Raw genomic sequence first — 19272 nt, forward strand, 5'->3', positions numbered from 1 at the left:
TTTGGGGAGAAATGTAGACACTAGGAGCTGGAAGCAGCCATTTGGCATTTCAGGTCTGATGTATCATTCAATATTATCATGGGGTAATCATCTGTTTTAATACCATATTGCCACTTTCTCCTCATATCCTTTGATCTCATTAATATCTAGTGTGCCTCCACTGCACTCCCTCTGTGCTGAGTATATTTCCTTTTAGGTAGGGAGATCAAAACTGCACAGAATACTGCAATTGTGGTCTCACCAAGGCAGTCAGACATCCCTACTCTGAATTCATATCCTCTTGCAATAAAGACCAGTACACCATTTACCTTCCTAAAAAAATTGCTTGCTGTACCTGTCTGTATACATTCACTGGTATACAGGACAGTGATCCTTTTGTAATCCACATTTCCCAATGTAACCATTTAAATAATACTACTGTTTTTTGTTCCCCACAATGAAGTGTATAACTTCATATTGATCCACATCTTACCACATCTGTCATGTGCTTGCTCACAATCAACTTGTCTAGATCTTCAAGTCACCTTGCACCTCCTGAATACTCAATCCTACATAGTGTTGGGTTGTCAGCCAATTTGAAAATATTAAATTTGGTTCCCTCACCCAGGTCATTTACATAAATCATTAACAGCTGGGGTCCAAAGCACTGATCCCTGTAGTACACCATCAGTCATGACCCACCACCCAGGGAAGAGACATTTATTCCCACTGTTTCCTATCAGGCAACCAATTCTCAATAAAAACAAACACATTACTCCCAATTCTGTGTGCTGTCATTTTGCCCACTAGCCTCTTATGTGGGAACTTATCATAAGCTTTCCTGAAATCCAACTTTACCACATCTTAACCCACTCTACTAGTTACATCCTCAAAAGAACTCCAGTAGATTAGTTGAGTATGATCTCCCTTTCATAAGCCCATGTTGCCTTTGTCTAGTCCCATTAAATATTCTGTTATAAATCAGAGACTAGCATTTTCCTCACTGTCAATGTTAGGTTAACTGGCCTGTACATTTTTTAAAAGAGATTCAGGAAGTGAGTTCCTCATTGCAAGATTTCTAGATTCTGACCTGAAAGCAATGCTGCACAGTTAACAGTGTATAGGAAGGTCAGGGCTAACTGGTTATACACATACTTTGCATCAGAAGCTGAGGAATAAGGTAGAAAAAACTAGAGCTCGAAAAAGGTTAGACCTCTGCTTCAAAGAGAGTAAAAGACAAGTTGTGGGATGACTACAGATGAACAAAACCAAGATTCACTGACATGCCAAAATACTATTGCATATTTGAATATTCATGCGAGAGGAGTTTGATACAGACAATACATTTGTGAAAAGCAAAGACCACAGCAAACTGTGATCCTTTCAACTACTGTGCATGATATTCAGTGTAAATGCTGGGAAAAACAAACACTAGAGGTAGTTCACTGCACCATGCAGATAGAGTCTCCATGCGCTCCTATGTGCCAAGACATATATCTAGTTGGAATTAGTCAGCGTTCCCAGCTGATGTGGGGTAGTCTTCTAAACTACCAATCAGTTCAGACTGACTGATCTGCAGTGTGAAAAGATATTTTACCATCATCCTAATCACACACACATATCAGAACAAGGCAAATAATTTAACTAAAAGCCAGGGCTCAAATAGAATGGGGCAGATGAAGGGGAAGAAAAAAAAATCAATTCGCAAGTGCTGCTATAAAACCAAGTGGACGCAGGAGAAGGAGGAGGAGACTTATTTAAGGCTGGTAACCAATCCACATCCATTGATAAGGATGTGAGAAAGTCAATGGTAGCTAACGATGATGATAGTAATATTCCCAACAGTTAGCAAGGTGTCTAAGTGGAATTATTCTCCCAGTATCTGCCCTCATAATCCTTCAGGAACTAACAGGTTACAATAAGATCACCTCTCATTCTCAAACTCCACCAGGTAGAGGCCCTCACTACGCAATCTCTCTTCATAGGTAAACTGTCATCTCTAGAACAAGTCAAATTCCCTGCTCTGAACCACTATTACTACTACTGATAATGCAAATACATTCTTTTTCAAGTACGATCAAAACTGCATATATTGTCTTGTCAAGGTGTTGTACAGCTACGTTAAAACTCCCCAAATTTTTATTCTCCTGCAATAAATGCTGATGTTCCATTTGTTTTCCTAATCACTTCCTATAACTGCCTATTGGCTATTTTCAGTTTCTTGGGATCGCAGATGTACCTAATGAAACAAAGTTGAAGAACATCAGAAATATAAAATCCCAGCTATGCGGAGTTATCTGAAACCAGTGCAGCAGCAGCACGGGTGCAAAAAAAAACCTGGCTACATTCCATAGCTAGAAGAGCAAACTATCTTGTCAGCCAGGCTTTCTGCTCCTCCTCACGACAGGTAGATGACAGGCATGCACTTCAGTGGGCTCAGGTGTTGTATATCATTCAGCCTGTTGACACTCACCAAAGTCTGCACAGGACAGTAGGAAAGGAAATCAAACCGTTTCAAAGGGCAAAAGGGAGAAAAATATGATCTATATAAAAATATGATCCAGAAATAACAAAACTGGTCTTTTTACGCATCAAATGAAACAATAATTTGTATCCTCAAATGCTTTAAGATCATAAAAGATCTGTAGGTGCTTCGATAAGAATACTTTCGAACAAAATATGACAAAATAAACCAGAGAGTGAAAGAGATTGCTCAAGCAGTCTTCAAACTTAACGGCCTTAACTCCTGCATAATGTCAGTACTAACTAATGCAGCTCAATGCTTCCAGACACACTGCATTACAACCGAATCTCAAGAGTAGCACTTTTTTGCAATGTGGTCATGCCATAGATGTTTGCCCAAAACCACTGTACCTTTCTTCCAATGGCTCCATTTGGTTTTTTGGGAGGCGGAGGCTCAAATATCCTCTGCTGCTGCTGAGGTGGAAGTGTGGAGTAAAGTGGAATGATTTTGATATCTCCAACTTCAGGACCAAGGTCATCAATTTCCCGCTTTATCCGCTTACATGCTTCATCAATTTCCTGTCAGAATGGCACAAATTTAAACATATGCTTAATAATAATTAATCCCAGTAGAACCCCTTTCAAAAATAGATTTAAAACAACAAAAACAGAATAAAATCCAGGCTATTTTTCATAAACCGTACAAAACGGGTGTTCAAATATTTTTTAAGAATTTAAATAGTTGCTACTCAATATCTCAACAATACCATCTCTGCCAGTCCAGTGCAATGCACAGTTTGATTCTTTGAACAAAACGTTAAAAAAGTGCTTTGCCTAAATCACTGGACAGCGGAACAGATTTTAAATTCATAAGATTAACTGCCAAATTTTTATTCCTAACCTGCATAAGCATAGAGCATATTTGCTATAATTCATTTTCATCTCTCTCTCTGTCTCTCTCGTTTATACACAGCTGGCTCTTTCCGCCTCGTGCAATTTGGATTCTCATTCAAAAAGCAACAGTATTCAGCTTGGATAACAAAGTGTGGGGCAGGATGAACACAGCAGGCCAAGCAGCATCTTAGGAGCACAAAAGCTGACGTTTTGGGCCTGCTGTGTTCATCCCGCCCCACACTTTGTTATCTTGGATTCTCCAGCATCTGCAGTTCCCATTACCTCTGATCACAGTATTCAGCTTGGTGTGGTTTATCATACTGTCCTGTAATCTAAGCCAATCACTGCACATTATAGTGGTGGAGACATCTTTAAAATCCAGAAAACTCAAAGATTGCACATTTTAATGTATACAATTTCCAATGCCAAAAGGGCACCAGCAAATAGCATTCAGAACACAGGTACAATTAACATGGCATCTTCCACCTCCTCAGAACATCTTACAACACTTCCCATCTTATAAGCTACTTGTTCACGGTTTACAAGAAATCACTGCTGTTATTGTTAAAGAAGCCAGCACACAGGTGCAGCAGGTAGTGAGGAAGGCTAATGAAATGTTGACCCTTATTTTAAGATGGTTGGAGTACAAGAATAGAGAAGTCATACTGCAACCGTATCAGGTGCTGGTGAGAGTGCATCTGGAGTAATGTAAGCAGTGTTGGTTGTTTTTAAATCTAAAAGATATAATTTCATTGGTGGGAGTTCAGAGAAGGTTCACGAGGATCATCCATGGAACAGTGCTTGCCTAATGTGCAAAGGCTGAACGGGTAGGGACTCAACTCACTGGAGTTAAGAATATGACGCAATTTCATTGATACATTTAGGATTCTTAAGGGGCTTGACAGGGTAAATGCAGACAGGAAAGTTCCCCAAATGGGAGAATCTAGGACCAGACAGCAGAGTCTCAGAATAAAGGGAGAACCAATTTAAAATTGCAATGAGGAGCATTTCTTCTTTCAGAGGGGCGAGTATCTTTGGAGCTCCTTGCCACAGACAGCTGTGGAGGCAGAGTCCATGCGTATATTTAAGACTGACAAAGATAAATTCTTGACCAGTAGGGAACATCAAGAATTACAGGGAAAACACAGAACAGTAGACATGAGGAACGCTGGATTGTCCATGATCCGACTGAATGGTGGAGCAGGCTCGAGGGCCAAATGGCCTACTCGTGTTCCTATTTCTTATGGCCTTATTGTTCTGCGCAAAGTTTTGCTTTAAAATTGTACACACTAAGATCCCATGTAAACAGCACCGAGAAAAATAACCCAAAATAAAGAACGTTACTGAGGACACTGGGAGAACTCTCCTGCTCTTCTTGACATGTCCACACAGAAGATGGAGCACCTCATCAAAAAGCTGACTCTGCAACCTGCTCAGTCTTAACTAAGACTAACAAGATTTTGCCCAATTTAGTGCTTTTCAATACTAAGATGGGATGTCATAAAAGCAAAAAAGGTCTCGAATTTACACTAGGTTACCTAAATTTCATGGAAATTGACTGTTCAAGAAAAGCATGCGAGACACTTTATACTAGTTAGCACAATTATCCTTCCAATTGTGCATCAACCTCCACTAAGGTCCTTTTTACCTATTGACTAGAAGGATCCAGTAAGTTGTCCAGTTTCAGTCCAATTGTGTCAAATCACAAAAGCCCAAATGCGTTTGAGTAAAATCAAAGGTATCTGCCGGTAACGTAAAAGATATCATGCTCATTTTGAAGGCATCAAAAGCAGAAAAGCCACTCTTAAAAATCTACATGACTTATCAACACTTGATGAGGTCATGACATTCTTTAGAAATGCACAACCAACAGAGAGAACAAATCATCTACCAGGTTCTTCCATACCATAGAGAATAATAAAGAGCAAAACCAAACTGCACAGTCCAGAATAGCATCAATATTCATTCTTGTATGCCGACAAGCTGAGTGTATTACAACTGGCTTCAGTACTAGAGTGTTATGGAAGAGTCAGAACAACTCCCACAACCTGGCCACTACACAGCGACACCTGCTGGAAAATCTACATGTAATGTTGAACAAGGATACATTCAGGTTCAGCTGTGACCAATCTGCCAGCACTCCCCACTGAAGCCTGCGTGCACACAATGCTCATTCAGGTTAGTCCTGTTGTTCCTCACTGCGCCTGTGGAACTTTACATCAAGATTGGTCACTGCACTTGACAAAACAAAGAGGATAAAGGTCAGGGAAGAAATTATGAATCATCAGTTGAAATTTGATGACTGAATTCAGGAAGATATTGAGATCGTGCCTGAAAACAGAAGCCTAGTGAATCAATGATGATAGATTTGAGGAAAAGCAACGCTTGCAAAGACAGCAACATTGTTATTCTTTTCCTCCCCATCAGATTCAAACAGGATCATTACAATAGAATGCATTCATACCGCATCTTGTTATGTCGACCTCATTTCAAAACACATCAGGCAATTAACCACTTAGAGTGACATAAATGCATGAATTGCAACTTTACAAATTAATCCTCAGAATGATGAGGTATATTCAACTACATATTCCTGAATTCAGACAAAATAATTTATGCTCCAATGGATGTGAACTTAAAATATATACTGAATTTCTGCTCCCATCTCAAATACTGTGCTGAAGTTTGTATAGATACAACCACAAAGCCAAATACCAGCTGTCATGAAAATTAGATAAAACAAGGAACTGCCGATACTGAAGATCTGAAAGACAAATTGCTGTTAAAGCTCAGCACATTTGGGCAGGATCTGTGGAGAGAAAGCTAAGTTAATGTTTTGAGTCTCATAGCCCTTCTTCAGAACTGATTATTGCAAGAAAAAGGCGGCACATGCACCGAAGAGGTGGGGAGAGAGCAGGAGCAAGAGCAAGTGCCGAGAGCAAGAGCAAGTACGTGCAGCAAACACGGGGATAGATGATGGTAAACCAGGGAAAGAGAAAAGCTGAATATAGGGACTAAGATGATGAAAACAGCAATTGGCAACATTAAAAACAGCCTGTATCATGACAGAGCCGGGGTGCAGCAGGACAGCGAACAAGGGGCTCTGGTTCTAATATCATTGAACGTTAAATTGATGTTGAAGACTGCTGGGTCCCCAAAAGGATTACGAGCTGTTCTTCCAGTTTGTGCTGAGCCTCACTGGAGCAGTGCAGGAAGCCCGAGACTGAGAAAGGGCCACTGGTCCCGAAACATTAACTCTTTTCTCCTTCACAGATGCTACCAGACTTGCTGAGCTTTTCCAGCAACTTTGTTTTTGTTCCGGAGACTGAGATGCTAGCCAGGGAACACAGCCATGTGTTGAAGTGAGACTGAATCACAAGGTTGAATATACAAATTCCTCTCGACCAGGGTTCAAAATAAGGCTAACAGTCCAATGTAGCACTGAAGGAGTACTGCATTATCAAGTATGTTGTCTTCTGGATGAGGATTTTTTTTCATCTACTTGGGTAGATCTTAAAGATTGAAAATGACCAAACCCATTTTTAACGACTAATCACCAATACAAACATATTATAACGTCATCACATCAGTTTGAGGCAGTTCAATGTGTGCAAATTGGCTGCCACAGTATCAGCAGTATAAGTACTGTGCCAAAAAAAAGGTCAGAAATCAAAAATTCTGCAGTACCTCAACTCCTGTCGCTCAAAAGCCTCCATCATCTACAAGGCACAAGCTAGGAATGTAATGGAATACTCTCCACTTGCCTGGATAATTCTAAAGGGACTTAAAAAGCTTGACAATCCAGTACAAAAATAGCTCACTTGACTTGCACCCCCATTCAGTGCCTTAAATATTCAGTCCCTTCCACACCACTGATGGGACATTATAGGGCCCATAACCTTGGTTCTACTGATTTTGCTCAGCTGCATTTTGATTATCACGTGGAATGAATAGAATTAGCTGATGATCACTGGTAATAGTGGGGTCTTCGACAGGAGCACAAACTACATCATCCACTTTGATCGTGTGGCTGAATACAGTGAGTGACACAGTGTATTTGATTTGGATGAAGTCCATTACCAGTATGTGAACAGGTAATAGCAGGAAGCTAAAAGCCGCTACTGGGGTCACATGCTTCAACACCAAGTTAGTTCCATAAATACCTGGGGCAAACGTGCAATTATCATCATATGCTCTGGAAAGAGTCAGGAAATAATAATAATTCACATTGATGGAAGAAAGATGAAGTCGGTGTCAATTTATCCTATTGCACTTAATAAAACTCAGGCGTTGGCAATGAGGAAATGCATGGCCCAAGGGAAGGTAAAATATATTTTACAGTAATTCATAGAACATCAGGCTTTTCCTATTACCTGGAGACTTGGTTATTTCAAATCCCAAAGTAGTTTTATAAAATACTGTTCTTTTAACACTGCAAAAACCAAGACAATGAAACTCTCAAACTTCTAGTCTTCTTAAGAAATGCCTCTCCCTTGGTAAAAGGTCCTTCCTGAAAATGATTAATACCTGAAGCTTAATTAGGACAGAATGACAATCACAGCTGCAGTGAAGTTCCAGATGAACGTTATCTTCATTCTGACAGGCTACAAATTAGTAGGAATCAGCTCACACACTAGCTTAATCTCGACGGTACCAAAAACAGGAAATCCACTTTCTAGTTAGATCTTGCATTATGTCAAAGTTAGTCTTTGGAAATTAACGTGGGCTAAATGAAGCAATAACTTTTGTTAATGGAATATTGATTATTGACAAATATGAAACATAAATTTTAATATAGCACATGGTAGGACTCCCTGATGGAACATCCATCCCAGTTTACAACATGTTTGCTTAAAAAACTGAAGTGGAAACTGATCATGTGACACAGTCCAAGAACAAAATACAGAATTCAAGCTCATCAACCAAGGATCAAAAAATGAGGGCGGCTACCCTCTTCCACGAGGTTCATTAAGTTACGAGACACAGCTTTAACAAACCTCCACCCACAACGTCCCAATCTTGACACACTTTAAAGGGTAGCTTTTTACACAACAGCTCGCAGCTTCAAAAGAATATCCAATATCCAAAATGACACAGCATTATTCTCTCAGAACATTTTTTTGGCATGAGACTTCAGAACTGATTGTTCCATTCTTGGTAAACACGAGGTATGAAGTGCGAAAAGAACATATGTTGTGTGTTATTTCCACCTCCTAAGGAAATAAGTAATTTGTTTCACTGCAGTGAAATTCCCAGGGCAGTAATGCCATGAAATTTATCAGAATTTGTATTTATACGACAGCTACTTTAAAATAAAACATCACAGGGCACTTAACAGGAATGTTATTAAAACAAAATAATGCACTGAACTGTAATAAGGAAACAATTGGGCAAAATACTGACAGCTTGATTAGAGACAGGTTTTAAGAAATTTCTAAAAACATGAAATCAAAGGAAAGACAGAGTTAGGGATGGATTTCCTGAGAGTGCAGCTTAGGCAACCAAAAGCATGGCTGCTACTAGTGGAAAGATTAAAATCATTGCTGCTGAAGAGTGATAGAACTGAAGACATTTCAAAGGCTGGACAAGATCTTCAAAACAGGGAGGAATTAGGCTACAAAGATGAGAAATATGAAATGGGACAGCCAGGAAAATGCCAGTGAAGCCAGGGCTTGACCATAAATAATGTCCATTACGGAAGGGAATGGAGCAGCTTTTTAGTCAACTTCAAGTTTAATAAGCAGAGGCAATAGCCTGAGATAGTGGGAACTGCAGGTGCTGGAGAATCTGAGATAACAAGGTGTAGAGCTGGATGACCACAGCAGGCCAAGCAGCAGAGGAGCAGGAAAGCTGCAGCTTCAGGCTTAAACCATTTTTCAGAAATGGCCTAATGGTATCATTACTGGACTGTTATTCAGGAGACCCAGACAACGTTCTGGGGTCCGAGTTTGAATCCCACCACAGCAGATGGTGGAATTTGAATTCGATAAAAATATCTGGAATTAAGAATCTAACGATGATCCTGAACCCATTGTCAATTGTCAGGAAAAAACCCATCTGGCTCGCTAATGTCCTTTAGGTAAGGCAACTGCTATCCTGCCTCCAGACACACAACTATATGGCTGACTTTGAACTGCCCTCTGGACAATTAGGAACTGGCAATAAATGCTGCCTGATCAGCAAGCATGCCCTAATCCTATTAATGAATAAAAATAGTTAACAGAATGCAGCACATTAAACAGATGCCCATGACAAGTACTTAGATCTAAAACCAAGAATGAAAGATGGTTTCAGCAGGTTTTCAAGTTCTGACTGTGCACAGGAATACAGAATAGTTTCCAAACAGACTCAGGATGGCAGCAAGGTTTATGGTTAAGTCAGGAGTCATGGTTGCTCACAATCTACTTTATAACTCATTCATTCATGGAATGTGGGCATCACCAACAAGGCCAATATTTAACACCCATCCCTAACTGCCCAGAGGGCAGTTAAGAGTCAACCACATTGCTGTGGATCTGGAGTCACATGTAGCCCAGACCAGGTAAGGATGGCAGTTTCCCTCCCTCAAGGACGTCAGATCGTTTTTTCCCCCGAAAATTGACAATGGATTCATGGTCATCATTAGACTCAATTCAAGATTTTTATTGAATTCAAATTCAAACCCGGGTTTTCCAGGACATTACCTGGGTCACTGGACTAACAGGCCAGTGATAATATCACAAGGCAAGGCCATCACTTCCCCTTAGCCAGCAGCAATGGGAAAAGATGAAATCGGTGGCATAGAAGGAGAGTCTGTGGCAGGTACTAAAGCAATGGTGTCAGTTTTGCCAATATTGATTTGGATAAAATTTCTGCTCACTCAGTATTGGAGGTTTTCTAAGTAGCCTAACAATTTAAAGACATCGGAAGACAGGTATGACTGGGTATTGCCAGTAAACGCGTAAAAACTGAGTTCTAGACACTGTGAGCAAGAGACAGCAATTACAAACAAAGGTTTGAAGGCCAGGTCCTTGGGCGACACCAGATGTAGCTGCTGGAACAGGAAAGGAAGCCACTGATGGAGATTTGGTATCTACAGTTAGACAAAGACAAACCCAGATGAGAGCACTTCAGACCAACTGAGTAGCCCTAGAGATGTGCCCTGGGCAAATGAAGCATGTCATGTCTATATTTTTGATTCAAGTCCTTTTGCAACAGACAATAAATTTTATCACTTCCCCAATTATTTACTTGCATAATAAATAACTGTTTGCAGCTCTCAGTGGATCTCGCAGCTCTGCAATCTCTTACCATTTAGTTTCAAATAAAAACTATAAGAAAAATTGGACAGCAAGAGGTGCACAGTATGAAGAGGTGAGAGGGTGGGGTTGCAAATATTTACAAAGGGAAACACAAGTTAGAATCAGATTAAGCAATAATGATGAAAAGTCAAAACCTAGGGCTCTTCAGGCGAATGCAGTATTTGACTTGATACATCTTGAATTAAAGGAAGTATGTCTAGTTGAAAGACACAAAGGCAAATGATGGGATGGTTTCAGCTTTGGGGTCAAAGGAGCCATGGCACTGCTACAGCTAGTCAGGGAGTCATTTAGGGAGGAGGTACCGTCATCCCTCAGCCAAATTTCCTTCAAAGGTCATGACATTAATGCAATTATTCACAAATAAATTGTTAGTTTACAAGGGCTTTATTTGCAAAAGCAGAAGGTTTGGAGGACAATAGAGAGAAGTGGTGATGGCTCAGTGGCTAGCACTGCTGCCTCACAGTGCAGGGACCCAAGTTCAATTCCAGCTTCAGGCAATAGTCTGAGGAGTTTGCATGTTTTCCCCTTGTCTGCATGGGTTTCCTCCCACAGTCCAAAAGATGTGGGGGTTATCTGGACTGGCCATGCTAAATTGTTTGCAGTGTCTAGGGTGGGAAGTGCAGGGATAGGGAATGAGTCTGGGTGGGATGCTCTACGGGGGGTCAGTGTGGGCTCAACAGGCCAAATGGTCTGCTTCTATGCTTTAGAGATTCTATGGCTGGGCCTCTGTCAAGAATCCACGCAACATCAGCACCAACGCCAGCATCAGGTAGGGAAAGTAGCACAGGGAAAAGATCAGCAAGATCAGCCCTAAGCTAGTATGCTGATTAAGAAGGTTCATGAGAAGGGAGAATGGGGCAATAAAGTTGTTGCTCACATGGAGGCAGCAATGAGTGCAACAATAGGGTCTTTGGACAATCTCAAGAAGCACAAAGAGAAGCTTCAGGCTTAATCAAGAGGGAACCAACACCAAGACAGCAGGAAGGTCGAACAGTTAAGGTGGAGATGTGAGGGGGACAGAGCACTCAAAAGAAGCTAAAGGAGGAAGTAAAGTTGAAAACTGGCAGGACAATGGTAGGAAGGGGCTTATAAATAGTTAACGGGAAGAAAATAATAAAGCAGAAATGTAAGTGATGGGTTCTGGTCCAGCTTGTCTCACAGCACAAATTGACATGGCAGTCGGGACTGTAGATCCATCCGATCAGTGAACGGGATACAAGAAACTGAGTGTGTTCAGAGTTAAACTTCTGGAGCAAATTAAGGAAATGAGAAGTAGAACCAGTGTGCAGCAACCCTCCCCCAAGCTTGGAGACAGTGTTGTGGACAGGTGAAGCCCAGAAACTCTCAGAACTCACTGATAGAGGAATTCCCTTTTGAATGAGGATCCAGAAAAGGAGCACAATCAGCTGCAGAGCAAAGGATGACAGAAACACTTCACTGATTGCATTTCTTTCATTTTCTGCAGAAGTCATCTTACTACATGCACTAACTTCGATGTTGATGTAATGGCCCTCATCAGATCAACATGACCTATTCTCTTTCCAACACTTCACCTTGTCTAACAAACCTCATCTCCTGTATAATTCTCAGGGGGTCAGCCCTCTCCTGGTTCCACTCATTTCCAACCACAATCATCCTCAGCAGGGGGTTCTCTGACAACCTAGGTTACCACTAGAATTCCTCAAGTTCAGTTTGTTTCTTCATGTACACATCATTATTTAATAAAACCACCCAAAGACAAAGACTCAGATCTCACGTGTACACTTGTATTAACTAAACTGACTTCTCCACCTGCTGAGAGTTAGGTATTCACTTTCGGAGGAGCTGCAATTTTCTCCAATTGAACACCAGAAGACTGAAGCAATTTCCTCAAATCGCCAGCACAAATTCTGCAAGCTGCACAGTGGTTCCATCATCGCCCAGAGTCTGGGTTACCCAGAGTGTGGAAAAAGGTGCATTTGGGAAACTGGTAATCACTTAAAGACAGTGAAAAGAAAATCACAGCAGCATTAAACTGAGGCATAAGGTACCTCATTAGAAGTGATTTAAACACCTTCGCTTTTAAGACTTCGCACAGATTAACGATTTACATTTCAAATGTTCACATAGTAATTTTAGAAGAATAATCTCTACTGGCACAGCAAATATCCAAGTATCACTCTCGTTCACTAACATTGTTAATTCTACATCAACATTTCAGTTTCTGGGCTTGCACGCCACAAGGTTCCTTTAGTCCATGGAAGTCAGAAATATGCGAGGATCAGCCTTGATACTTTGACCAGTATTACAAGTTCCAAGTATCACATGGCTACACTGATGAACAATTCAATTCTGAAGTGCAAGTAATTCTCAATTCTTACCTCCTGACCTGTGAGGAAAAGCAGAACATCTCCCTCCTCTTCTTCACACATATGGATTTGAATTACTGTTCGAATTGCTGACTCAAGATAATCCCTCTCCGGTTCTGGGGTATAGAATATTTCTACAGGATGTGTACGGCCGGGAATGGTGAGCAGTGGGCAACTATCAAAGTAGACCTGAAACTTGCCTGCATCAAGTGTAGCACTCATGATGATAATCTGAAAGAAAGAGTACAATTTAGTCTCAATTATTATTATAAAGGACAACCATTAAAACTTCCTAAATACAAAACTGCTTCCATGAGGCAATCTATTATCAAACAGAAGAAACGTAAAATTGTGAAATTAAACATTGGCACCAGACATAAAAGGTAAGCTTTCCAGTTTCCCAGTTTCTACTACCTACGGAATAGAATAACCAAACCACTCAGCATGAAGCAAGACGATGCATCTAACAGAGACTCATTTGTCACTTGGCAAAACGTAGCAACTGACTACTTCTTAGAACTTAACACCTGCTAAGTAATAACTCATCAGGAACCCAAGAGGTTGTCTTTAGACAGACTGAAGCTAGAACCCCGACAGCAAGACTTGAGCAAGACTTTTAAATGAATGTCATCTGTAACTTGCTGACCGTAGTACAATTTGACATAATCACTGGTTAAACCGGGTTGTAACAGATTTGCAAGGGTGAACTTAAGTGCAGATCACCTGCACTTAAAATCTACATTTCATGGATTCAGTTTAGTGAACTATCATGATTTTAATAAAAAATTGCTCTGGTCAAATAGTACCACTTCCAAATAACCAGTGACCTCATTCAAACTTAACATATTTGACCTCAAAAGGTGTCACAGCAAAGCCAAGTCCTGTCCTCACCCAACAAACTAAAAAAACACTCCTAAAATAAAATCATAAAGCAACAGGATCAGATTATCCTGGGTAATTCACCCCATCCTGGTCAAATCCTGAACCCCAAGGTCAACTGTAGAACCAGCAAAAAGGAAAGAGACATGTGCCTTGAAAGGACAGTGTTCATTTTGATTACAGCAAATTCACAGCAAAAAGCTTGGTCTGGACACAACACGCACAGTAATTCATCAATCATGAATTGAGTGGTGTTTTGTACTAGCTAATATAGACAAGCTGAAAGACCTTCTGATGTTAAGGAAAATCACGCTGCTTCAATTCCACATTCCCGGCACCCAAGGAAGTAAACACAGCTGAAATTGTCTAACAAGATCTAGGTAACCTCACTGGAAACACTGGACAAATTGCTGATTCCTGGGTTAGCCCCATCAATTTAATTCATTATTCCCTCGGCCTCTTAATTTAGTTGTCCTCATAAGAATTTCTAACCATCATGCATGATAATCTGGGAATAAGTATTTTGTGCAATAGTTATATGCATTGCAATATGAATCATTGTTTTATTTACGGGAAAGCTCAGGCTGTACATTCATTGAAAAGATCTATTTTGTTTAATTTTATAGTTTTATCTTTTCCCTCATTGAAAAGGCCATACTTGTCACACTGTGGAGGTCCTGGGGTTCCATGTTAATTACATGCACAGAATGTATTTAACTTCGGACATGTGGTTCACAGCTAGAAACAAAGTAAGTTTTACTTATTTTACAACTGTACATACATGAAGTATTGCAAAATTAACAGAAACATTAGTTTCAACATGCAATGGTTTGTGTTCTTAACCCAACATGGACATTTTACAAAACCTGATGATGATTAATCAAAGTAAAGGTTAGTATCCACACACTGTTTAAGGGACAGGCATACAAGTGACCCAAGGAGGCAAAAAGAGCTGATTCAAACAAAATACTGATTCCAACAGCAAAGTTAGGAAGTCAAATCCAGTTGCAGTTTGTGCAATGACTCACTACAGACCGGTTGCTCATATACCCGTTTATACAATTTTCTTTAATTTGCAGAATATGGAATTCACTAGCTGGGTCCTTTAGAAGGTGGTAGCCATCAGCCTTTGTGAACAGCTACAGTTCCTTTGCTGCTGGTAGAGGGAGGGAAGACCAAGAATTTGACCTAGCAACAGTGAAGGAACAGTTACATATTTCCAAGTCAGGATGGAGGATGGCATGAAGGGGTTCATACATGTGGTGGTGCTCCCTGTTATCCGCTGACTTGCCTCTTCTAGACAATGGGGGCTGTGGGTTCAGAAAGTGAATTTCAACAGAGCATTTTGTAGTTCGTACACATGGCAACTACTGAACACCTGTGGGAGTAGGGACTGAATATGGGCGAATGTGGTGCCAAGTTGTTTGCAGGTAGAATTGCTATCCCCTAAAGGCACCAAACCTTTGAGTGCTGCTGAAGCTGCACTCATCCAGACAAGTGGGGAATATGCCTTCACATTTCTGATCTGTGCCCTGTAGGTAGTGGACAGGGTTAAGGGTGTCAGGTGATAAGTTACTTGCTGCAGGATTCCTGACAAGAGAAACTAAAAACATTTCCTGATATTTTCAACAGCAGCAGCTCAAGACATGTGTTGACAGACTAACTCTTTTTTTAAAACTTTCGGACGAATTCTTCATTAAACGCAGGAGAGTAGATAGAAATAACAACTTGGCCTGGAGAACAGAATTGAAATGGAATCTCCAGGAGAGACAGCCTTTTCTCCAATGGCAAAAAATGTTGGTCTAGTCAGTGACACCCACATCCCATGAGTGAGTTTTAAGAAAACCTCCTGCACGGGGGATTGACGAAGGAAGGGTAAGAGGAGATAGGAAGGTATTCAGATGAACTGTCACAATCAATTGATAACCAGATGACCTGTCTAACTCGAGAAAACACTGCTGCAAATATAGAATAAAAAGGCAAAATACAATGGACGCTGGAAATCTGAAACAGACAGAATGCTGGAGAAACTCCAGAGGTCTGATTGTTTCTCTCTCCGCAGATGCTGCGGTAACACCTTCATAGGAGAATATCCTTGACTGGGGACAAAAACTCAGGAGACAGGCAGGGTTCAATTCTGTTCCAAGGTATTATAATGTTTCACTTTAAATGTTAGAGCAGACTGCCCCATTTAGTCCTCATTGGCCATTCTGTGTCTTTCAAACATAGGCCGCTTTGGTGTAACGGGGTATGGGTCACTTTGTATGGACAGGCACGAGTCATCGCTACACCCTCAAATCGACGTTACTCCTTCTCAGAACCAAGCTTGCAGTCTCACTGGCAGACTGTGCCCAGTGGCGTCGCAGCGAGTTGTACTTGTACCATATCCAAGTCATTAATGATTAGTTAAGATAGAAAGTGACATATCAAAATTTGGCAGTAATAAAAATAGGCAGTGCAAAGCATAAAATTTGCAAGAAAGTGAGATAGCTTAAGTGACTGGACAAACATGTAGCAAACAGATTGCCAAGTTAGAAGGGCACATCCACTTTGAACCCAAAAAGGATAAAACAGGGTATACCTGCTAAATGGTGAATGCTTAAAATAAAACAGAAGTAGTCTTGGTAAATAAATTGTTAAAATGTTACTAATACCAAAAATAGCTAAAAAGCCTAATGGAATGCTGGTTATAGCTAGAACGTCAGAAAGCAAATCTGTAGAGGCCACGTTTCAGCTATGAAGAGGCCTGGTCAGACCACACCTGGCTCGCTGTCAGCATTATTGGGCAGCAGACCTCAGGAAGGATACAATGGCTTTGGGGGAATGCAGTGTACATTTGCTATAATGTTAACTGTACTGCAAATGTTAAACTTAGAGATTGGATCGCACAAACTATAACATTACCTGAAATTTAATCTGGGGCAATTTGATCAAACATTTCACGCACTTAAGGGAAATAGTTTTTCTTTATCAACCCTATCTTTGCTGGTTGGACTGTCTAGGAAGGGAGAATAGTCCAAAAAAATTAGAACCATACCCTTCTTTTTCTTCACACAGCATCGTAGTCATCTGTGGGCTGTTAACATTGCCTCATTCTTATGTTATGATTGATCCAAAAAAAAAAGCAGGAGGCCTTAGTCAGTATTGTGACTAAAACAAAACCACTAGTATTATCAAGCAACATACACTAGCCAACCAAGTGAACTGTTCCTACTTTGCCATATTTTTCAGAAGTAAAATTAGGACATGAATTCTGATGCGAAGGATGGAACTCTCCTCTTCAAATGGCAACTGATGATAACAACTGTTATTTTTAAAACTGGGATTGACAGCTTTTTGTTAACCGCAGGTATCAACGTCAGCCCTAAGTTCATTAAAATGATGAAACTAGCTCAAGGGGCTTAATGACCTACTCCTGCTCCTATGTCCAGTCCTGAAAATGCTGTATTTTGGTCAAACGCTGAATCAAGGCCAACTCTCTGCTCTCAGGTGGACATAAAAGATTCAACAGCATTATTCAAAGAAAAGTACAAAATTCTGGACGATAATACTGCTAACGTTCATCCCTCAACCAACATCACAAAAAAAAATTGTCTGGCAATGTTGCACTGCCATTTCAAAATTTGGCATCATCTTTTCCTTATAGCATTGGCTTACATCTGCATGTTTGCAAAGCACTTTGAGATGTTCAGAGGTTTAATTTAAAGCCATCATCTTTCCTTAGTCTTCAGACTCAGTATTACAGCTTTAGCAAACGATTAGTCAACAACCATCTGAACTCAGGCCTCAGAAAAACAGATGCAACATGCAGAACCTCCATTTTCTCTGTCTAAAATATTACCTTCAAATCTGATCTTTGCTTCACAACTTCTTTTAATACACCCATAAGAATATCTGTTGCTAGAGTACGCTCATGGGCCTCGTCAAGGATGATTACACCATATCGCTCTAGTAGAGGATCATTCATAGCTTCTCGAAGCAACATACCATCAGTCATGTACCTAGAAACAAAATAACACAACAGATCTCTCCTGTGTTAACTCTACACATAAAATTCCACTAGCAATCCAGAGGGACAACACCAAACAAGGGAAATACTAATGACATAGCAGAGGTTTGCTTTTGAAAATTTGAAATCAACAGCTCTGATATTTGAGGTATATTTAAAAGTCATGCTATGTATTAACCAAATAAGTAAAACACTAAACTTAAATTTCATAATTCCAAACACGTAGCAGCGTGCTAAATTTATCGCATAATTTTTAAAAAATTCATGACGTCCTGTGTTGAACTATTTAATGCAAGGATGTTATACTTCAGTTATACAGGACACTGGTGAGGCCACATATGAAATACAACATGCAGTATTGGTCTTATTGAAGGAAGGGTGTGAATGCATCGGCAACAGCTAAGAGGAGGTTTACTAGTTTGATTACAGGAATAAGTGCATCGTCTTATGCCAGGAAGTTGAACAGATTGGGCTTGTTTACTCTGGAATTTACAACAGTGAGGGGTGATTTGACTGAAGTGTATAAGATCGTGAATGGTCTTGCCTAGGTCGATGTGGAAAAGATGTTTTCTTGAGGGTTGGTTCAGAACCAGGCGACACTGTTTAAAAATTATAGAGCATTTTTCTTCCAACGGTGACTTTGGAAACACTGCCTCAGGCGGTGGTGAGCATGGGGTCACTGAATAATTTTAAGGCAGAGGTAGACAGATTCTTATTAGGCAAGGGAATCAAAGTTAAATCGGAAGCACTTGTGAACGTGGAACTCAAAACAAACATCAGGCTTAAATGAATGGCAGAGGCGGTCAAATGGTCTTCTTCTGTTCCAATTTTATATATTACAACCACATCCATTTCTCTAATCCACGACACATACATCTAAGAACATCTACAATATTTCTACTTGTTTCTAATATTCGTGTTGGAGTACAAGTACTAGATGGTACAGAACAAATGGTGCAGTACAATTAGTCATGTACTGGAGTCTCAAAATTCATAGCGGTATCGAGGCAAATCACCTGAATTTCAGGGCATAGATTTTAAATGTAGCTATTAAATTTTAGTAACAGTGCAGTGACTTTGTCCCTCTCTGGAAAAATCAGTACCAAAGCCTGCTCGAGACTCTAAGACTTAATCATGACTATTGGCCTACAGAACTCTGTTGATTCTCCACTCATTGTGAATGTGACAGGAATGTACTCATTCGAGCAGCAGGACAATGAGTGAATACAGATATATAAATGAAAAATGGCCATCAAATCTAATTTAAAGGTTTGTTCCAATTGAAAACAGAAGGTATTGTAATTAATTTTAACCAACCTATTCAGCCACGTCATTTCACACCTCTACAGCAGGTCTGATTTGAACCTGTACTTTTTGGCCGAGAGGCAGGGACAATACC

The 19272-nt window shown here is 40.3% G+C and overlaps 1 protein-coding gene across 2 annotated transcripts in view; it reads right to left on the reverse strand.

The window, feature by feature from the left end:
• Positions 1-19272, reverse strand: part of dhx15 (DEAH (Asp-Glu-Ala-His) box helicase 15) — an 89613-nt gene that overhangs the window by 40515 nt on the left and 29826 nt on the right. For both annotated transcript variants that reach the window (XM_048523020.1, XM_048523835.2), the window contains exons 4-6: positions 17706-17865; positions 12998-13216; positions 2854-3021 (exon numbers count right to left, since the gene is read on the reverse strand). In XM_048523020.1, coding sequence (XP_048378977.1) covers positions 2854-3021; positions 12998-13216; positions 17706-17865 — 547 coding nt within the window. The remainder of the gene's footprint in view (positions 1-2853; positions 3022-12997; positions 13217-17705; positions 17866-19272) is intronic.

This window comes from Stegostoma tigrinum, chromosome 1 (genome assembly GCF_030684315.1).
Source record: "Stegostoma tigrinum isolate sSteTig4 chromosome 1, sSteTig4.hap1, whole genome shotgun sequence".
Taxonomy (NCBI): domain Eukaryota; kingdom Metazoa; phylum Chordata; class Chondrichthyes; order Orectolobiformes; family Stegostomatidae; genus Stegostoma; species Stegostoma tigrinum.